We start from the raw sequence: 19882 nt of genomic DNA, 5'->3' as shown, positions 1-19882 counted from the left end.
TTTTATTGCAGCAGGCTTCCTTCTTGCCTTGTATCAGTGGAAGTGTGGTCAGCTCCCTGTGTGACAACACTTGGGAGTAGACACGGCAGGCTTGAGCCTTTGCTTTGCTTAAAAGTGCGGCCAGATAATGTAAGAGATGCAAAAAACTATTGCTATTTGGCAGATCATTTCACTTTAAAAGGAACATTTCACTCAAGGGTTTTGAAGGAAGCAGGTAGGAAAATACCAAACTAGTCCAGAGCACAATTCTTTGCCTCTACCCTGCGACTGAGTGGCAGCTCATAGTGTTCATAATCAGACAGGCTTGGTTACTATATGTTACGCCACGGTATTATTGCACTCTGCAGACACTGAGATGCAATCCAAACAGGAGGTTTCGCAGGGGGTATGCCTTTGTGCGGTCACTCTGCGTGTATAAACGGATTGGGGTATGAATCATTATGATCTACCTTAAATCCCACGGCCCCTCCATACCACAAGATGAAACTGGTCGTGGTTTGGTTAATCTCTTTCCCAACTTGCCCATTCACTCTCACAACAACTCTAAATGAACATAGGTGGCTTGAAGCAACTGCAGATTAAGGGGAAAAAAAGCCAAGAAGGATATTTTTTGCATTGTTTAGCTTGCTGGCAGCCTTTCTAGCTGGAAATCTAGGTTAAAAATTGACTGCAAACTGGGAAGACATCCAGAAGGCTGCACCAGAGGGATTGCAAACCAGGTGCCATTCTAACCCTCTTTGATTCCAAAGCATATCAGCCTTCTGATGTTACCCCTTATTCCCTTTCTCATCAAGAGGGGGAACATCCCACCAGCACCCCAGAAAGTCTAACGGTAAAGTCTTCAAGTTGTGGGGTTTTTTGGAGTCAAGAAAATCTAATTGCTCAACATTCACAGAGTCCCCTGGACTGGAGTCCCCAGCAGAGGTGCAAAACGTGCAATGAAGGTAACTGTGCAGAAAGGAGCTTGCAGGTTCCCCACAGCCAGCTGGACATATAAGCAGCACTTGTCCCCAGAATATCTTCTCCTCTTGTGTCCTTTGCAAGGAAATCAATGCTGAGAGACATTTTCCAAGCAAGTGAAGGGATTAGGTATGCCCACTTTGCATTGATTTTAATGGCAGCTGTGAAAATCTTGGTCTTAAATACACACAAAAGCAGTAGGTGTCATTTAGATGCATTTCAAAATGTTCTGCTCCGGTTTCTACATTTTTTACAAGCGCTAAGACTCAAGAAGGCACATCTTTTTTGGCTGGGGATATCCATCAGAGTTCAGACTGTTGAGTTTTGAACCTTTCTGGAGTTATGTTTCTTAGCTAGAACCTCAATGGGAAGAAAGCTTTTCAGTGGCGACTCATAGGAGGTGCATGGGGGTGCACGTGCACCCCCTGAGAGCACTGGTGCACCCCCTGTCAGGCCGCACTCCCCACTTAGGCAATGGGCAGGGGGTGGCAGGTGGGAACACTGGTGCCCCCGTTGTGAGTGAGAGCACTGAACAAAGCACTGTGGGCACTTCCACGAGCGCCGCAGCCACTTCCAGGAGTTGACTGGTCACTGGGGGGGGGCATGTGCCCCCCCTGACTAAGGTGGCACCAATCACCCATAAAGCTTTTTCTGGAAACCTAGATGACTTGTTCCTATGGCAGATGGAAGCATTGCATGAAATCAAACAATAAGCAAAGCCCAGAACACAGTGTTATCTTCTCTTCCTTTGCTGCAATGCATGCAGAAAAGACTCTTCTGCATGTAGCAGCTTTATGCATGATATGAAATGCTGGATTTCTGCAGGAAACTTGCTCTGTAGCTCTGCCTTGAGAGCAGAGGATTTGAAACAAAGCAAGGGGGTTGAGCAAGAAGTTGGGTGGGAAGGCACTTCAGCAGATTTACTCCTTTGTGTCAGAGAGGATGAGCGCACCGCTTGAACTCTTTCACACTGCCGGTCTGACGGCCTACACAAAAGCTGGCAGGCGACAGCTACTTCCAGTGGAGTGCTCCTTAGGACTCAGCTATATTCTTTCAAAGGGCGTGTGCTTGAGGTGAGTTCACTGCTCAGAATGCTGCAGGGCTTGCCAAGACCAATTAATCAGTGAGATGAACTACCACACTGAACCCACCCCAGTTCAGCAAGAGTATAAAAGGCTCAAGCTCAACCCTTGGAAAGCAGAGGTTCATCTTTCTCCCCTGCTTCCTGTTCTGTGTTCCTCACCGGCATCCTCCGTACCTCCTATAACACCCTTCTTCCAGACCAGCTACCATGTCTCGTCAATCCTTTGTACAGATCCAGAGTGGGAGAAAGGGCTTCAGCTCCAATTCTGCTGTCATACCTAGTGCCTGCCGCACCAGCTTCAGCTCACGCTCTGTCTCCCAATCGGGCGGTTGTGGTGCCAGTGGTGGCTTTAGAAGAGTTGGCGGTGGTGGCGGCGGTGCTGGCTTCGGCAGCAGAAGCCTTTACAATCTAGGTGGATGTAAGAGAATCTCCATTGCTGGAAGCGGTGGTGGCTTCTATGGAGCTCCAGGGCCCTATGGTTTTGGAGCTGGTGCCAGCAGCGGATTTTGTTACGGTGGTGGAGTAGGTGGTGGTTTTGGTGGTGGAGTAGGTGGAGGCTTAGGGTTAGGTGGACCTGGGTTCGGAGGTGGCATGGGTGGTCCTGGCTTCCCTGTCTTCCCACCTGGAGGCATCCATGAAGTGACTGTCAACAAGAACCTTCTTCAGCCGCTTCATCTGGACATCGACCCCAGCATCCAGAGGATCCGCACGGAGGAGAAGGAGCAGATCCAGACCCTCAACAACAAATTTGCCTCCTTCATTGACAAGGTGAGACAAAAGATTTCATAAATATCTTGCCCTGGTTCTACCTGGGGAAAATAGATAGTTTCAGGTTATTTCCAACCTTGTTTTTTCATCCACAAACTGAGCCACAACACCCAGGAATAAACTGGAACACGCCCCCAGTTTGAGGCAGTTATTTGGTTCATTGCAGCCATTGAAGTACCTGACAGGTGGCTGGGGTTACTGAGTACTATTTAAGTAATAAAATGGCTAGTGGATGCGGGGAATGAACCCATTAAATACTCAAATTTCTGTAGTAATTTTTAGAGAGGACATTGAAATGTTGGCCTTCTTAAGGCTTTAGCATTGGAATACTATACCCTGTTCATTGTTTGGTTGATTCTATGTGTCCGAACAAGACAATTTGGCAATCAGCACCACTCTGTCATTAGGAAAATATTACGTTGTCCTGAAAACATTTTATAAATCATGCAGTATTGGGTGATAATATCAGCTTTAGATTAACTTTTTTTTCCAGTTAAGGGTTTAATTCTTCCTGGGTTTGTACCTTGGGGTCATGCCTTATACCTGTACAAAGTAGTTGCAACATTTAACCGGTCGTGTTAGTCATTGTAAACTCTGTAAAGCTCTAAAGGGTGACATGGAGTAGAATGAAGAAATGAGTCTAATTAACTTGTAATATGGGGCAGGCCCATGTAGTCCAATTTGCTAGGTTCGTTTGTACCAACTGTGCATCTAGCTTTGAAATCTTTCTTGTGGTGTCCAGCCCTTCATCACTCGTTCCTGAGAACTGAGTACACTCAGGCAGTGCTCAGGACTTGACAGGACTGTACCTAAAAACCTATCGAGTTCACCAAATTACCATTTTTCTCAAGCCTGTTTTGGACACTTTTGGTTGCAGGTCCGATTCCTTGAGCAACAGAATAAGGTGCTGGAAACCAAATGGATGCTGCTGCAGGAACAGGGACAGAAAACAGTCAGGAACAACATTGAGCCCCTCTTTGAAACCTACATCAATAACCTCAGGATACAGCTCAACGGCCTGGTGGGGGACAGGGGAAGGCTGGAAGGAGAGCTGGACAACACACAAAACCTGCTTGAGGATTTCAAGAACAGGTAAGTGTAGTTAACTAGCTGGCTATTTACCTGGCTCGTTAGGTTCTTACATGTTCCAGATGAAATCACTAAAGTCTCTGGGGCTCAGAACCTAAAAATAACGTCTTTCCACAACCATGTGTGGATAAGAAAGGGACAAGACTTACACAGGTCTAATAGCAAGTCCACTGCGGGTGCATCTACATATGCCAATTTAAGGCGGCGCATTAGCCATTTTTAAGATACATCAAGGGCATGGGTCTACATGCGTACACCCTTGATGTGCCTTAAAAATGGTGATTTTACTCTATCCATGCCTGAATTTGCTACGTGCAGCAGCAGCTATCAAATTTATGCGTGAATAGTTAAAGCACCTTAGCGCGTGTGTTGCTCAGCCTGACAAGGGTGTTTGTGCCCAAAAGCTTGCTAAGATGAATTTTTCCAACTATTTGAGTTGGTTTGATAAAAGATACCGGATTTACACAAACAACCTTGTGTGCCTGTGTCCTTAGACCAACATGGCTACAACTTACCCCCCCTAGATACACTAAGGCTCATTAACGCTGTGTATGTCAATTGACTTGGGACTAACTTGAGTCCCAAGTCGGTCCACACTCTGCATTAATGCACCTTAGTGCATGCACATGTAGATATGTGCCTAAGTCGCCGTAATGTGCATTAGGTAAATGCGCATTAAGTTTAGGTGTGTGTAAAAGCGTTAGGTAGATGCGCATTAAGTTTAGGTGTGTGTAGACATTCCCTGAGGGACATAAATGCTAGAATACATGGATGATGCCACCTTCCTGCAGTTAAGAGGACAAATATGGCAAAATGATATCTGCATGCACGGATAAGCCAAAAGATACAGTTATAAAAATATTTTTATATGAAAATTTAGATTTTGAGCTTACAAATGCAAAACTGCTTGTTGTTTGAGTAAAAAGATACGTGTGCAGAAGAGTTGGGGGATCAGACGCTTACATTGCAGATGAGAGTCACTGAGAATGACTGGCTGACCAGAAGCGAGGTTGACTAGCAGGTTTTCTAAGGAACGTTGCTAACAACATGTTTGCATGTTTTAACGAGTACAGCAGACACATAGATCATTACCTGAGTTTCCCTGAAAGCCCAAATTCAGATCCATGTGGGGGCAGAGATGAGTGTTATACCTGAAACACATCTCAGGAAGTTCACAATCTGCAATCACCATAGCCAGTTACTTACCTAAACACATACCTCTTCTTCTTCCTCCTTCCTGCAGGTATGAAGAAGAAACCAACAGGCGCCATGATGCCGAGAATGATTTTGTGACACTCAAGAAGGTGAGTCTGACTTGTTAATTCTTGGTTATTGTTCACATGATGGCTACAAGGCCGATATCCTAGTGTTGAGCCATGAATAGATGGAGGGTAAGAAGTGTACTCAACTGTAAATATTTAAAGGACAGAGGACACATGGGGGGGGAGGGGGGAGGAGAAGGGAAATCCCTCTAGCCCCAGGGTATGTATGTGGAAGTGAGCCACAGAATGATTATTGTCAGGAAAGCGGCTGGTGGCAGAGCTGGGAGGCGATCCCAGATCTCTAGAGTCCCTTTTCAAGATCTCTTTCCATGTTGATTTACACTCAAGGATCGAAGACCTTCTCCAGAAGGTCATTCTAGCTCCACAACTGCTCCCAGCCTCCTAACCAAACTGTTTAGCTCAATGCAATCCATTGCCTCCTTTCAGGACGTGGATGGTGCTTTCATGAACAAGGTGGAACTGCAGGCCAAGGTCGACTCGCTGATTGATGAGATCAACTTCCTGAGAGCCATATATGAGGCAGTAAGTACTTGCAACACAGAGCTTCTGCAGCCTTGGTTTCTCCCACCCATTTAATGTAAACTTTTCAGATTGTTTCCCCCAGGGATGGGCTAAGCCCTTCCACTCTTCTGCAAGTACACTTGCTGTCTGCAGAGTCCCTGGCAGGTTTTAAAAAGCTACTTACTACTTCAGGCTTTACCCTCCGCTTGCTGTCCAGAATGAAAAGGAATTGTTTCAAATGGCAAGGAACAAATCCAAGGCTTATGGCTCACCCAAAAGTTTGCTTGGTTTCCAGGAACTGTCACAGATGCAGACACAAATCACCGACACCTCCGTCGTCCTGTCCATGGACAACAACCGGAGCCTGGACATGGACAGCATCATTGCTGAGGTCAAAGCTCAGTATGAGGACATCGCCAACAGGAGCCGAGTGGAGGCAGAGTCCTGGTACCAAGTCAAGGTAAATGGATGGGAAGCCATCAGGGTTTCTGTTCTGTTGTCTACAGTTCTGCTCCTGAGCAGGCAAAGCTCCAAGATACATATTTAAAAAGACAAGGGAGTGAAACCCACTCATGTTCACGGGGCAGCGCAAAGCCGCTATACCATTCAGTCCCTCACTCTGGCTTTAAAAAATCTGACCCAAAGTTTGTTGAAGTGAATGTAATGGCATGCGTTGACTGAAAGCGTTGATTTAAGTACAGGGTAAGAATTGCTGCATGCTGTCTGCTCAGGCTGTACATGGAGGAAGTTCACTCCCAAACTATTCTTTTAGGATTCAGGCACATAAGAAAAAGCAGAAGAAAAACAAATAGATGATGCCGATTCTTTCAGGGCACATCTCCGTGTGCAATTCATGCAACTGAATAAACTCCAGCACAGTTCATGCAGGAGTTTACCATTCTCAGGCCCCGTGTTTGCATGTGTGCCTCGGACCACAATACGTTGAGCTGGATTAGAGCAGCCCCAGCTGGCAGGGGACCCAGGAGCCAGCCTGGGTCTGCTCCAACCTGGCTCAACATGCTGCCGAGGGGCTGGCTGGGGCATGAGGGTGCTCCAGTGTGGGGTTAGTGGGCAGATGGTCCCTGAAGCGAAGCACCCTCGCGCCCCAGTCAGCCCTGTCAGCATCCACATGTGCATTGAGGCGCACTAAATAACACAGCCAACAGTACTTGTCTTGACAAATACTACCCTACCATGGCATTTATTAGTTTATTGTGGCCTAATAGGGCTGCGTGTATAGGTGCTGAGACTTTAATGTGGAGCTAATTAGTCATCTCTGCAGTAAACGTCTCGTGTAGATGCACCCTCAGGAGGGATGATAAAGTCCACTGAATCTCACTTAGGAGACACAAGTACGATTCTGAATTTGGGAATAAAACAGGAAAAAATATATATATGTGCACTTAAGAATGGACACCTGGTTATATTTGGGGCTAAAATACCAATTGCTTCCATGGATGTAAAGGCGGAGTGAGTCTATTCACTGCCATGGTGTCTCTCCAGATTTTCACCATTGGAAAGGAGAGAAGACTTGTCCCTTCACCTGTAGGACTGGGGTGTCGTTATAAAACAGAATCCTCAGACAGGATTGCTTCATATACCAGGATTTTACTATTGCTGTTGCTTAGCTGGAGGGTGTTTATATGACATGGAAAGAAGCACTGCGTTAGGCAACACATAGGTATCATTATATCTGACGCTTGCTCTACAGCTTATGGACTTTAACATCATTGGTGTGTCTTTTTATGTGCAACAGTATGAAGAGCTGCAGGCTACTGCCGGCAGACATGGGGACGACCTAAGAAACACCAAGCATGAGATCTCAGAGATCAACCGACACATCCAGAGACTGCGGGCTGACATCGAAAGTGTGAAAAGACAGGTAGGGGCGGTGAAAAACACATGAAGTAATTCTTTTATGATCTTGGATAATTCCTTAGCTTGAGGACCAAGGCCAACTCAACTCCGGGGTGCAAGTGAAGGTGACCTAGCTGAGTCCTGCATCATGATGGCTTCTGGGACCTTTGGTTTCAGAATGAATTCATCCTGAGAGCTTTGCCTATCAATGAATGACTAAGGATGGGCAAAACCTCAGCTGGTGTAAACAGCACACAGATTTAAACCAGATGGTGAAAACTGAGAAGAAGGGAAGTGCCCAAAATGCAATCCAAGTTTGTCTACCCAGAACAATCCAGGAGAGGTTATTCCATAGTAGAAAGAGAAAGAGACAGGAGAGAGTCATGTTGTAGATAGAGGTTGACAATGCTGTTCTCTCTCCTCTGCAGTGTGCCAGCCTGCAAGCAGCCATCGCGGAGGCCGAGGAACGTGGTGAGATGGCCCTCAAGGATGCCCGGGACAAGCTGGCTCAGCTGGAGGATGCCCTGCAACAAGCCAAGGCTGACCTGGCCCGCCAGCTGCGGGAGTACCAGGAGCTCATGAACGTCAAGCTGGCGCTGGACATTGAGATTGCCACCTACCGGAAGCTGCTGGAGGGCGAGGAGAGCAGGTGAGTACATGGCAGCCAGCGATCACCCTCATTTTAAGAGATGCCGAATACCCAGGGTTCCTGTCAGCACTAGGAGTAATGAGGGTACTCAGCAGTTTTGAATCTCAGATCCTTAAATTACAGATCACCTCATCATTAGTCCCACACCAATTTGCATATCAGTGGGAGAGCAGGTTGGAAATCTTCAAGGCATGAAACCCATTGAGAAATTTTAGGGCATTTGCAAAAATGAACTTTTCTTGTCATTAACTTGCTGAGAGAGGAGTCAGAATGATTCTAAATGTGAATGGACCATTGGTGGGTGGTCAAAAATTCTCTGTTGATTTTTTTTTTTAATGGAAAACTGTGGGTTTAATGGATGAAAGGGAAACTTCTTTGTGTAAAGTGCTTGCTGTGCAATATTTCAGTTTATATATATATAGATATAAAATATCTATATATACACACACACACATTCAGAGGACAGTTCTTGGCCATTTGCAGGCAGCTCTGGTCAGTAAAACTCACCTGAATTCTTACCTTCCTCTGTTTCTTTCTCCAACAGGCTGGTTGGAGCTGAGCCAGTGAATATCTGTAAGTCATTTACATGCACTTAGCTTATTAATCTCCTTACTCTAAGCTTCCTTTGCAGCTCGTTCGCTGATGTGCAATGAGATCTCATTGTCCGGTGTTTTCTTTTTGCAGCTGTGGTCAGCTCAGCCGTTGGAACCAGCTATGGAGGCGGAAGTGGCCTTGGCCTCGGCGGTGGTAGTGGACTGGGTATCGGAGGTGGTAGTGGTTTCGGCCTTGGTGGTGGAAGCGGCATGTGCGTTGTGGGTGGAAGTGGCCTCAGCATGGGAGGTGGGCTCGGCATTGGAGGAAGTGGCTTCAGCTCTAGCAGTGGAAGAGGCTCCTGCGGATTGAATGTTGGAGGTGGAAGTGGCTCCAGCGTGAAAGTCATCAAGACCACATCAAGCAGGAGAAGCTACAAATGCTAAATGTCAATCCTTGATTCTCCAGTAAATTGTTCCCACCGTTTCTGACATTGGCACACCATTGACCCACACGTAGAATGACCATAATGCAGTTGGCCAACCTTTTTTGACCTGAGTGCTTATAAATACAATGCATATTAAATCAAGAGCCTTGTATTATAGTCTCAGCTTCAGAAATGGGGGCCTATGTCTTGATTTTCCATTGTGGCATTACCCCTCTCCTGTTTTTCATTCTCACTCAGTAGTCTCACTCACACACAAACCTACCCTGGTATCCAACAGGAAGAGGATCTCTCTCTAAATGAGCTGCTTCTTCTAGTCACTGCTGTACACCTAGGTAAATTTTCAAGAAAATAAAAAAACCCGGTGCCCCCTTGTCATCTGAGAAGAACTTTCTGAATAACATTAGAACTGGAAGTCTGACCATTCATGGCTTGTCCCAATCCACTGCACATTTCCAAAAAGGTTCCTTGTGTCCATTTTAGCGACACATTTTTTATTGTCCTTTCTCTAGAGCGGGACAAGTGGTTATGCCATCCGGGTTATCTCATTATTCAGTAACAAAAAAATAGTTGCTTAGTTAGAAACTGATACCGTCATGTGTCTTGGCTCATTTCGGCTGTATTGGGTTCTGCATGCAACGGGGGTTATCATCTTCTTAATTTACGTGTCATGCCTGTCTCTTGTACTGCACAGACTTGTGAATTGTATTTGCAATTGAATTGCGATTCAAAGCTCTTGGCTCCATGTTGTATATAACACACGTCACCCTAGTGTTTGCTTCCTTCACTTTCTGGTGTTTGTCTAATAAAATGCATATGTAATTTATTTTGCTGTCCGGTCCTTTTTAAATGAAAAATGCTTAATAGAAAATGAACATACGTAGTCTAGACATTTTTCCCAGGGTCCTACAAATAGGGCTCGCTTCCTACACTTCCTGCGATGCCTCGATGTCAGTTGTCTTGTATAGAAACGGGGTAAAATTTCTTGAATTGGTTTGTAAACTTTCAAATGGGGCTCACAATGTCCTGTGGTTTAGCAGCTGCCAAAAGCCAGTGACAGCAGCAGGCAGGGGTGGATCCAGAGCAGATGCAGGGGTGCAGTCACATCTTGCTTTGATCCCTGCTCCACCCAAACTTTAAACCCAATTGCCTGGGAATGGCCAAGGCAGAGGCATTTCTATTCAGGCAGTGCTGAGAGAGTTAGTTGATTTCATAGCTCATTGTCATCTCCCTGATTCCTGCTAATCTCTCTCCACTCCACAGGTGTTAACAACCCTCTATACTTGTTAATGCTCTTGATGTTGCTTTATTCAAACCATCTTTTCTTCTGCAATGTAGCTGTCCGTCAGCCCTTCCCGGTGACATCTCAGCCCAGCAGACTTCACTGACATGCCCTGGCTAAAAACTTTAACTCAGTTGTGGTCATATTAACTCAGGTGTAGGAATGACTGGCAGTGAAGTACTGGAGGCACTGTTAAGATGCTCAGGAGGGCTAGATTTTGTTTTATGAATCTGAATAAGAGATGCACTACTCTAGTAACTACAGAATCAATGACACAATATCTTTGAACTATTTTGACTAATTTTGCCTAGTATGTTGTGGTTTTTAAAAAAATTATATATTTCATAGATTTCATAGACATTAGGGCTGGAAGGGACCTCGGAAGATCATCGAGTCCAGCCCCCAAATATATTGCTAGACTATATATAGTCTAGCAAATCAGTGCATAGTCCAACAGTTACATTTGTCTGTTAGTTTATTACATTTGTCTATATTAGTAAGATATTAGTATATTAGTATTCCTCTTTAACTGGATAATAGGACACACCGCATCATATGTGATGACGTGTCACACCATCTGCGCCACTTTTCAAAATCCTAGATCCGCCCATGGCAGCAGGATGAGTAGAGCTAGAGTTTGCATATTAAACAATATCTGAAACCCACTGCATCCTTGTGGCTTCATTAGTCTAGGAAAAAGAAAATGACAGTGTTTAATTATTTTCCACATCAGCTGGGGTATGGACAAGAAGAAACCAGCTTAATTTCTGCAAAGATTCAAGAGTTGTACATTAGGAAAACCTCTCTCACAATTAGGCTGGGATTGTAGCATTTCGTTGCTTAGAGGTTTTAAAGGCTCTGTTAAATGAACATCTGTCAGGCACAGCCTAGGTACCCTTGATAAAGTCTAAGTGCAGTTATCTAGCCTTGATGGTCTCCTGATATGTCTTCTAACCCTATATTTCTATGAATAAAGAAGAAATTCTCACATAGAGGATTACCTAATATTTCCAGCTTCTCTTCCTCTGCTCTTGCCGAGCCCAGTTTAACCATGACCATAGATGCACCCCAGTTCTTGGACTCCAGCAGCAGGCGGCTCTTCTGGAGTCCTGCATGCCCTGTGCCTCTAAGGGCTTAGGGCAGTGGTGAGAGCCAAATGGCTAGAGTCTGATCTAACTGCAGGCCGGATGGTTGTTCCAATCCAGCACCTGCGGCCAACACAGTGAGCACCATCTGGCCATGTGGAGGGGGGGAAGTCCAGCCCTGCAGGGCAGTAAGGAGGTTTCACCCAGCTCTGGGAGGATGGGGAGGAATGACCTGGCTGGAGGGGGGTGGTAAAGGGAGCATGGCTCAGCCCCATTGGAGGGCAGGGGAGTGACTTTGTCACAACCCAGCCTTGTGGGGAGGGGGAAGAGGGCTTGACCCAGCCCTGCAGGAGGGGGAGGATGTGTTACCCATCCCCATGTGAGGAGGGGGCACAGCCTGGCTCCAACTGGGCGCATGGGACTTGGGGTTTGGGGATTCAGTGGAGGGGGAGGCAGCCCTATTAATGCTCACTACTTCCCCACCACCAAATTTCCCACCCTGTGGGGAGCCCAGTGGGCCACATGCAATCACTCCCCAGGCTGCATTTGGACGGCCAGCCAGAACTGGAGCACCTCTGGCTTCAGACAAGACCCTATTGATCATGTAGGAGCCTCCAGGTAGGCAACCTGACCCCAGCTGTCTTTCCTGCCTGGTGCAGGGGGCTGGACCCGATGATCTTCCGAGGTCCCTTCCAGCCTTAAAATCTATGAATCTATGAATTACAGGGTCTTTAAATTAGGACTTGGCCCCAGGAGGGTGAAACAAATAAGCAGGGTCAGATTCCTCTACGGACATGAGATGCCTCTGAAGACTGATCCTGGATTAGGCTTCTAGTCCTTCTGCACAGAGAACGGGCAGAGTTAGGCATCTTTGAAGGTTGATTCAGAGAGCCCAGAGGTGCCCAAAGGTAGCTGATTCAAAGAGCTGAACACTGCGGTGCATCTAGCCGCCAGAAGCAACTTGGGCATTAGGTGCCTGACTCAGGCTGCCTAGGAAGTACCTCAGCTCACTCACAATTCAGGATGCCCAAGTCAAGCACTTAACTGATGGCTGTCAGCCTGTTGCCTAAAAGGGGAGCAGTGATATTGCCACCCTAACATTTCTAGAATGGGACTTAAGTCTATTGGGATGAATTAGGCAAGTTCAGGGCATGCTTAGGCACTTCCCCAGCACAAATCGGGATCAGAAAGGAGCTGAGGCAGGACATAGGCAGCTAATAGACCAAAATAGACTGATTTGGTGCTTGCTCAGGGGCCCAAGGGTAGGGGCTGAAAGAATAGAGCAGTCCAGAAGAAAGGCTGTGAATTAACTTAGGTGCATGTACATGCATGGCCGGTATGGATGATCCTTTATAAAGAAGTCACCTACCTTTCACCTGAGTCCCGTGTAGGTCTGGCCTTTAGCATCTAAACGGGTATATTATAAGCAGTGGAGGACCTGATCTGGCAAAATGCAGACTGTTTTTACCTTAATGCTTACTGGGGTCAAATCAGCAACTCCCAACAGGGGCATCTTGACCGGTTGCTTAGGCAGCACTTAATATTCTAGGGATGAACCTCTCCTTAGTCATATGGGAGCGGGGCTGGTCACATATTGCATCACAATATGACTTCAGCATTTACTGCTTGTGGCCCTTTCAGCCTCGTTTGCAAGGAGACAATGAGCCATAAGGAAAGGACACAGCGCAATGGGGAGGGAGAAGAAATCCACACCCTCTGCTCTCCTTCCGAAGGACATAATAGCCAAATTCATCTGTTTTCTGGGTGCGGGCATTCAAGACGGAGCACCCACAAATTTCCACCTGAGTTTTGCAGCTGCAAATACAAGCTATGCATCCCCTCCTGTCTTGCACCTTTTGCATCTTTTAGTGCCTGCGCAGATGCAAGTGCTTCAGCTTCTGGAGCTTTTGTGCAGGTGTCACTGCCACCATTTGCATAGAAGCAAGTGCTCGGGTCGGGTAGCTTCACTGGCACTGTCAAGGTTTTGTGCAGGGATAAGCGTAGGCACCAGCAAAGCTGAAACGTGTCTCCAAAAGCTGAGAAAATTCTCCCTTCAGTAAAGACAGAGCCTGGTGCAGGTGAAATTTCGAGCAGGAGCATCCTCTGCCCCTGTGAGGTCTCCATCCTTTGCACAAAGGACCAGCACTAAAGTCTATGTTCAGCTGAAGTGTCCTGGGTAGGGACCACCTAAATTACAGTGAGACAAAAGGGTTTTTCATGATGCACAGAGCTGATGCTGTAGGCATTTCGTGGTGGCGCTGCCCCTTGGTGCTGATGGATGGAGATGCCCTGGAGGGGGCAGGAGGAACAAGGGAGTGACCGCCATCTGGTCTCCTGCCATTCAGCATCTTCCCCAAGGACCGCTGGCTCCTGCTGGGGAGCCAGCTTTTTATTTTTATTAAGGGGGGTTTCTGCAAAATCCACGAAACCGCGACTGAAGTAGGTCCCTAGCCATGGGAGCCTTTACCATAAGCCCTGTACTCACTCTTTCTCTCTCTCTCTCTCGCTCCACATTTTAGGGAATTAACTTAAAACAACTGCCTTTCATCTTGACCCTTCTGTACCTCCAACATGATTTCAATGACCTAACCACTGAATTAATACTATTCATCTCCCATATTTATCTCTCTACCATCTTTCTCTCTGTGTGGGGGTTTTATACAGGCTCAGATTTTCAAGAGAAGAGCATATAATGACCTTGTATCTACAAGGATACATGTGAACTCAGCCACAACACCAAGACCTGTTGTTTCCTGTCACTCAATACATCACCTGCAGCAATGCAGGTGAGGAGCACTGATTCACTCTCCAACACACCAACCAAACTGGCACTTCAAATACTAAAGGCATTGCTGCAATCAAGACTGCAGGGAAGGGGTCAGAAATAGTGAGGAAGAAAAAAGGGTTGAGCAAGCAACTTTCTAGGAAGAAATGTCAAATGCGTGAGCACAAATGTTGCTTGGAAATGCAACTCTGGAGACTCTCACTCACACAGAGGGGCGTGTGATCAGGATGACCTCAGTGTTCAAAATGCCTCTGGCTATACCCTACCCAATTCATCAGCAAGATGAACCATTGCACTGAACCCATCCCAGTGCTGGGAGAGTATATTAATAAGCCCAGCCAGTGCCCCTGGAGAGTAGAGGGTCGTCCTTCTCTTCCCTTGGCTGCTCCGTGCTCTCTGCCACATCCTCACTCCTTCATTCATACTCCCAGTCTAGCCGAACAGCCACCATGTCTCGCCAATGCAGCATAACCTACCAGAGTGGGAAAAAGGGCTTTAGCACGGCTTCTGCCATCATCCCTAGCGCCTGCTGCACCAGCTTCAGCTCACGCACCGTCTCCCGATCGGGTGGTTGTGGCGCTGGTGGTGGATTTGCCGGGTTTGGTGGTGACTGCACCAGCTTCGGCAGCAGAAGCCTCTATAATCTAGGTGGCTGCAAGAGAATCTCCATTGCTGGAAGCAGTGGTGGCTTCTATGGAGCTCCAGGGCCCTATGGTTTTGGAGCTGGTGCCAGCAGTGGATTTGGGGCCCTATGGTTTTGGAGCTGGTGCCAGCAGCGGATTTTGTTACGGTGGTGGAGTAGGTGGTGGTTTTGGTGGTGGAGTAGGTGGAGGCTTAGGGTTAGGTGGACCTGGGTTCGGAGGTGGCATGGGTGGTCCTGGCTTCCCTGCCTTCCCACCTGGAGGCATCCATGAAGTGACTGTCAACAAGACCCTTCTTCAGCCACTTCATCTGGACATCGACCCCAGCATCCAGAGGATCCGCACGGAGGAGAAGGAGCAGATCCAGACCCTCAACAATAAATTTGCCTCCTTCATCGACAAGGTGAGACAAAACACTTCGCTGGTCTCTTGTGCCCAGTCTTTGCAGGGCGACAAAAATAACAGCAATCCATTTCTTTATCAGCATTTGGTTCTTCTACAACGTGCACAACAGAGCCAGGGTCCCACACCTGGCAATATGGAAACAAAGCTAGAGTAACCTGATTGGGCTGAGGCAAGTCATTCTGTCCATTGGTGCTGGGATTAGATAGTCAGTGTACTGACTACCTTATGGTGTTGTACCATTAGTAGTGCAATCACTGATTAATGCAGCCATACCAGCAAGTATACATTTGAATGTTCCCAGTCAGTTTTAAAGGGCAGACTGAAACAATACAGCTGCAGTTAGGTCGGGGTGGGCAAAATGCGGCCCGTGGGCTGGATGCGGCCTGCCAGGCCATTCTATCCGACCCGTGGGGCTCCTAAAAAATGTAGAAAATTTCCTTTACGCCAAGGCAACACGCATGCAAAATGCAGCTTGGGCATCTTAGTCTCACTTAAAACCCATTTGGCAAAGAGGTAGATGGTGACACAAGGTGCAAAGGAAGGAGGGGATTGGCCACCAACTACTTTGTGATACAGGTGAGGTCCTGGAAGACGCATTTTTATATCAGCTGAGGGTCTAGCCTTTACATCTTTCTGTGACCTCCAGCCTCTCATCAGTGGCTCTGAAGAACTACAGGCATTCCCTACCCGTCAGGCAATACACTGCACCTTGCAGGACTGGGTGCTTAGCCCTGCTCTTCTGAGGCATCTTCTGGACACTTTTGATTGCAGGTCCGATTCCTCGAGCAACAAAATAAGGTGCTGGAAACCAAATGGACCCTGCTGCAGGAACAGGGACAGAAAACAATCAGGAACAACATTGAGCCCCTTTTGAAGCCTACATCAATAACCTCAGGATGCAGCTGAACGGCCTGGTGGGGGACAGGGGAAGGCTGGAAGGAGAGCTGGACTCCATGAAAAACCTCGTGGAAGATTTCAAGAACAAGTAAGTCTGGTTAGCGAGCTTCCCACCTCTCATGCTGGGTCAATTCTTGCAGGCTCCAAATCACCAAAGCCCCTGGGGACCTAAATCAAGGAAATAATGTCTTGGCAATCAGATAATAGATGGATAGGAGAGGGAGAGGAGGTACAAACATCAATGAGTGAATTTACCGAGGGGCATAAATTCTGCCTAGATGACGGCACTTTCCATACTACATTTTCCTGTGGAAGTCCAACTATCCAAGAATTATACGCATCTCTATAGGAATGGGAAGGGACATACTGACACGAGAATATTTTCCATACAAAAATGTGCACCAAGATTTGGCAATGATAAGACTTCAGCATATCAGCACACAATGAGACAGATCCGTGAGACTTTGGAGGCAGATTGCTTCAATCGCACAGAGGAAGATGCAGTGAGAAGGACGGGTGGCCACAAATACAAGCTAGAGAAGAGCAGATTTCTCTAGGCTGCTTTTCAATGCACCTGGCATGCTGGTTTTTAACTAGCTGAGCAGACATAAGGCTCAAAGAAATAGCCTCAAAGATAAAATTGAGATCCTTCTGGTAGCAGAGATAAGCAGGGCCCCTTGGGGAGTTCCTTCTCACAGGCTGCAATCATCTCCTGCTTTACCTAAACCGGCTCTTCCTTCTTCTCCTTCCCTTAGGTATGAAGATGAAATCATCAAGCGCAACACAACTGAGAACAAATTTGTGGTGCTCAAGAAGGTGAGCGTGATTTTGGGAATGCAATCATGATTCTTCCTTGGGAGGTAGCAATCCCTAGAAATCCTGGATCCCGAGAGACCGACCTAGCCCACCGGATGCACTGTAGTGTAGAGGGGCAAATGGTGGGGGGAAAAAGAAGTACCGTTCTATTTACAGGCATAAAAAGCTTTAACTGGCTTGTCCATGGATCTACAGGGACACTGCAATGATCCCAGACATCCTGAGTCTCTTCCCAAAATCTCTCATGATCTCATTCTGTTTTAAATGTTTCAATTTATGCAAAAAAAATCCGGAATATTTGGGGTTTTCTAGAAAGTTATTCTGGAGTTGAGTGCTCCCAGTCAGCTGATGAAAGTACTTAGCTCAATGCAATCCATTACCTCCTTTCAGGACGTGGATGGTGCTTTCTTGAACAAGGTGGAACTGCAGGCCAAGGTCGACTCGCTGATTGATGAGATCAACTTCCTGAGAGCCACGTACGAGGCAGTAAGTACTTGCATCCCAGAGCTGCTGCGGCCTTGGTTTTCCCCACCCATTTAACGTACACTTTTCAGATTATTTTCCCCAGAGATGGGCTAAGCCCTTCCACTCTTCTGCAAGTGCACTGGCTGTCTGCAGAGTCCCTGGCAGGTTTTGAAAAGCTACCTGCTACATCGGGCTTTACCCTCCGCTTGCTGTCCAGAATGAAAAGGAATTGTTTCAAATGGCAAGGAACAAATCCAAGGCTTATGGCTCACCCAAAAGTTTGCTTGGTTTCCAGGAACTGTCGCAGATGCAGACACAAATCACCGACACCTCCGTCGTCCTGTCCATGGACAACAACCGGGACCTGGACCTGGACGGCATCATTGCTGACGTCAAAGCTCAATACGAAGACATCGCCAACAGGAGCCGAGCGGAGGCTGAGTCTTGGTACCAGACGAGGGTGAGTCACTAAGAATAATAACTATTTTATCGTGGGCACTGCTGCTCCTGAGCAGATCAACAAATATTTGGGACTTCAAGAAATCCCACAGAAGGTAAAAACCATGCCTCGACAATAAGTAGCACATGACACCCATACAGAATGAGCCCCACTGCATCCTCGGATGGGATGGATTCATTCTCTACTCTGTTAGTACTGCTGCTGCTCTTTTATTTGTACTCGCATAATAAAAGTATCAAGGATTTACCCGTTGTCTTGGGCACTGCAGCCTCATGTAATGACATGCAAGTCCAGCCCAAAACCTCATGGATTTTCACCCAATTGGTGCATTCCTTTATGTGCAACAGTATGAGGAGCTGCAGGCTACTGCCGGCAGATATGGGGACGACCTAAGGAACACCAAGTATGAGATCTCAGAGATCAACCGACACATCCAGAGACTGCGGGCTGACATCGATGGTGTGAAAAGACAGGTGAGCATCCAGAGAAAGTACACGAAGTCATTCTCCCAACTGTAGTACATATTAGCTCTGGAGCCAAGATCTACTCAACTCCCTGGAAAGTCAAGTCAGTGCCATGGCAGGGACTTTTTGTTTTAGCAGATTTGAATTTGCCTCTTTTATCTCCGTATAAACTTGTCACTGAGATAAATTAAAGGGGATGATATGGGATAGCATGGTTATAGCATCTAGCGGCAAAACCTAAGGTAGCATTCATGGGCATACAGCCACAAAGACATGCATCAGAATGTGATTTGGCCACAACCATAGAGAAGCCCATGCGAGGAAAGAAGAAAGGATGAGAATTTAATCCAGAACAAGTGAAATCAGGTGATTTCACAGTAGAAAGAAAAAGAGTCACATCGGAGATGGAGGTTGACAGTGCTGTTCTCTCCTCCCCAGTGTGCCAACCTGCAAGCAGCCATCGCGGAGGCCGAGGAACGTGGTGAGATGGCCCTCAAGGATGCCCGGGACAAGCTGGCTCAGCTGGAGGATGCCCTGCAACAAGCCAAAGCTGACCTGGCCTGCCAGCTGCGGGAGTACCAGGAGCTCATGAACGTCAAGCTGGCGCTGGACATCGAGATCGCCACCTACCGGAAGCTGCTGGAGGGCGAGGAGAGCAGGTGAGGCGAGGGCAGCCAATTAGAGAGGTACCAAACACCCATCAATGCTAATCAAGGGAGACGCAGGTGCTGAGCACTGCTGGATATTAGACTCTTAAGTAATATCAATGCACCTCATCCCGATTCTTACCTTCCTCTGTTTCATTCCCCAACAGGCTGTGTGGAGAAGGTGCTGGGCCAGTGAATATCTGTAAGTTGTTTGAATGCACTTTGCTTATAAACTGCCTGGTTTTCATTTCCTTCTGCCACTCCACAGCTGCTATTCCCTATTGCCTGGTGTTTTCTTTTTGCAGCTGTGGTCAGCTCCAGCTGTGGAAGTGGAGGCAGCCTTGGCCTCGGCACTGGAAGTGGTCTGGGCATTGGAGGTGGTAGCGGTCTTGGCCTGGGCAGTGGAAGTGGTGTGTGCGTTACAGGCGGAAGTGGCCTCAGCATGGGAGGTGGGCTCAGCATTGGAGGAAGTGGCTTCAGCTCCAGCCGTGGAAGAGGTTCCTGCGGGTTGAGCGTTGGAGGTGGAAGCAACTCCAGCGTGAAAGTCATCAAGACCACGTCGACTCAGCGGTGCTACAGAAGCTAAACCTCCTTCTCCACAGAAAAGATCCTTATTGTGCCCTGATGTTAGCACAGTCCTGCCCCACAAAAAGACGACCATCCTGAAGAAGACGACCAACATTTTCTAATCTGGGGGCCTAACCTTAGGGTTTAAGTCCTTTTTCTTGCAGAATCATAGAAAACGAGGGTTGGACGGGACCTCAGGAG

General features: G+C 47.2%; 1 protein-coding gene across 1 annotated transcript; it reads left to right on the top strand.

Moving 5' to 3' along the window:
• Positions 1–2078: 2078 nt before the first annotated feature.
• Positions 2079–19700, top strand: LOC102372247. Its single transcript, XM_006031732.2, is given in 21 exon segments — positions 2079–2812; positions 3690–3904; positions 5145–5205; positions 5611–5706; positions 5981–6145; positions 7442–7567; positions 7971–8191; positions 8736–8764; positions 8876–9163; positions 10431–10525; positions 14751–15068; positions 15070–15363; positions 16137–16230; positions 16233–16350; positions 17018–17078; positions 17469–17564; positions 17839–18003; positions 18351–18476; positions 18906–19126; positions 19282–19316; positions 19420–19700. Coding segments are annotated over 21 exon segments (3666 nt in total). The 5' UTR covers positions 2079–2251.
• The last annotated feature ends 182 nt before the right edge of the window (positions 19701–19882 follow it).

This window comes from Alligator sinensis, unplaced genomic scaffold, assembly GCF_000455745.1.
Source record: "Alligator sinensis unplaced genomic scaffold, ASM45574v1 scaffold551_1, whole genome shotgun sequence".
Classification (NCBI taxonomy): Eukaryota; Metazoa; Chordata; order Crocodylia; family Alligatoridae; genus Alligator; species Alligator sinensis.
This window is presented reverse-complemented; position numbering and strand designations above follow the sequence as displayed.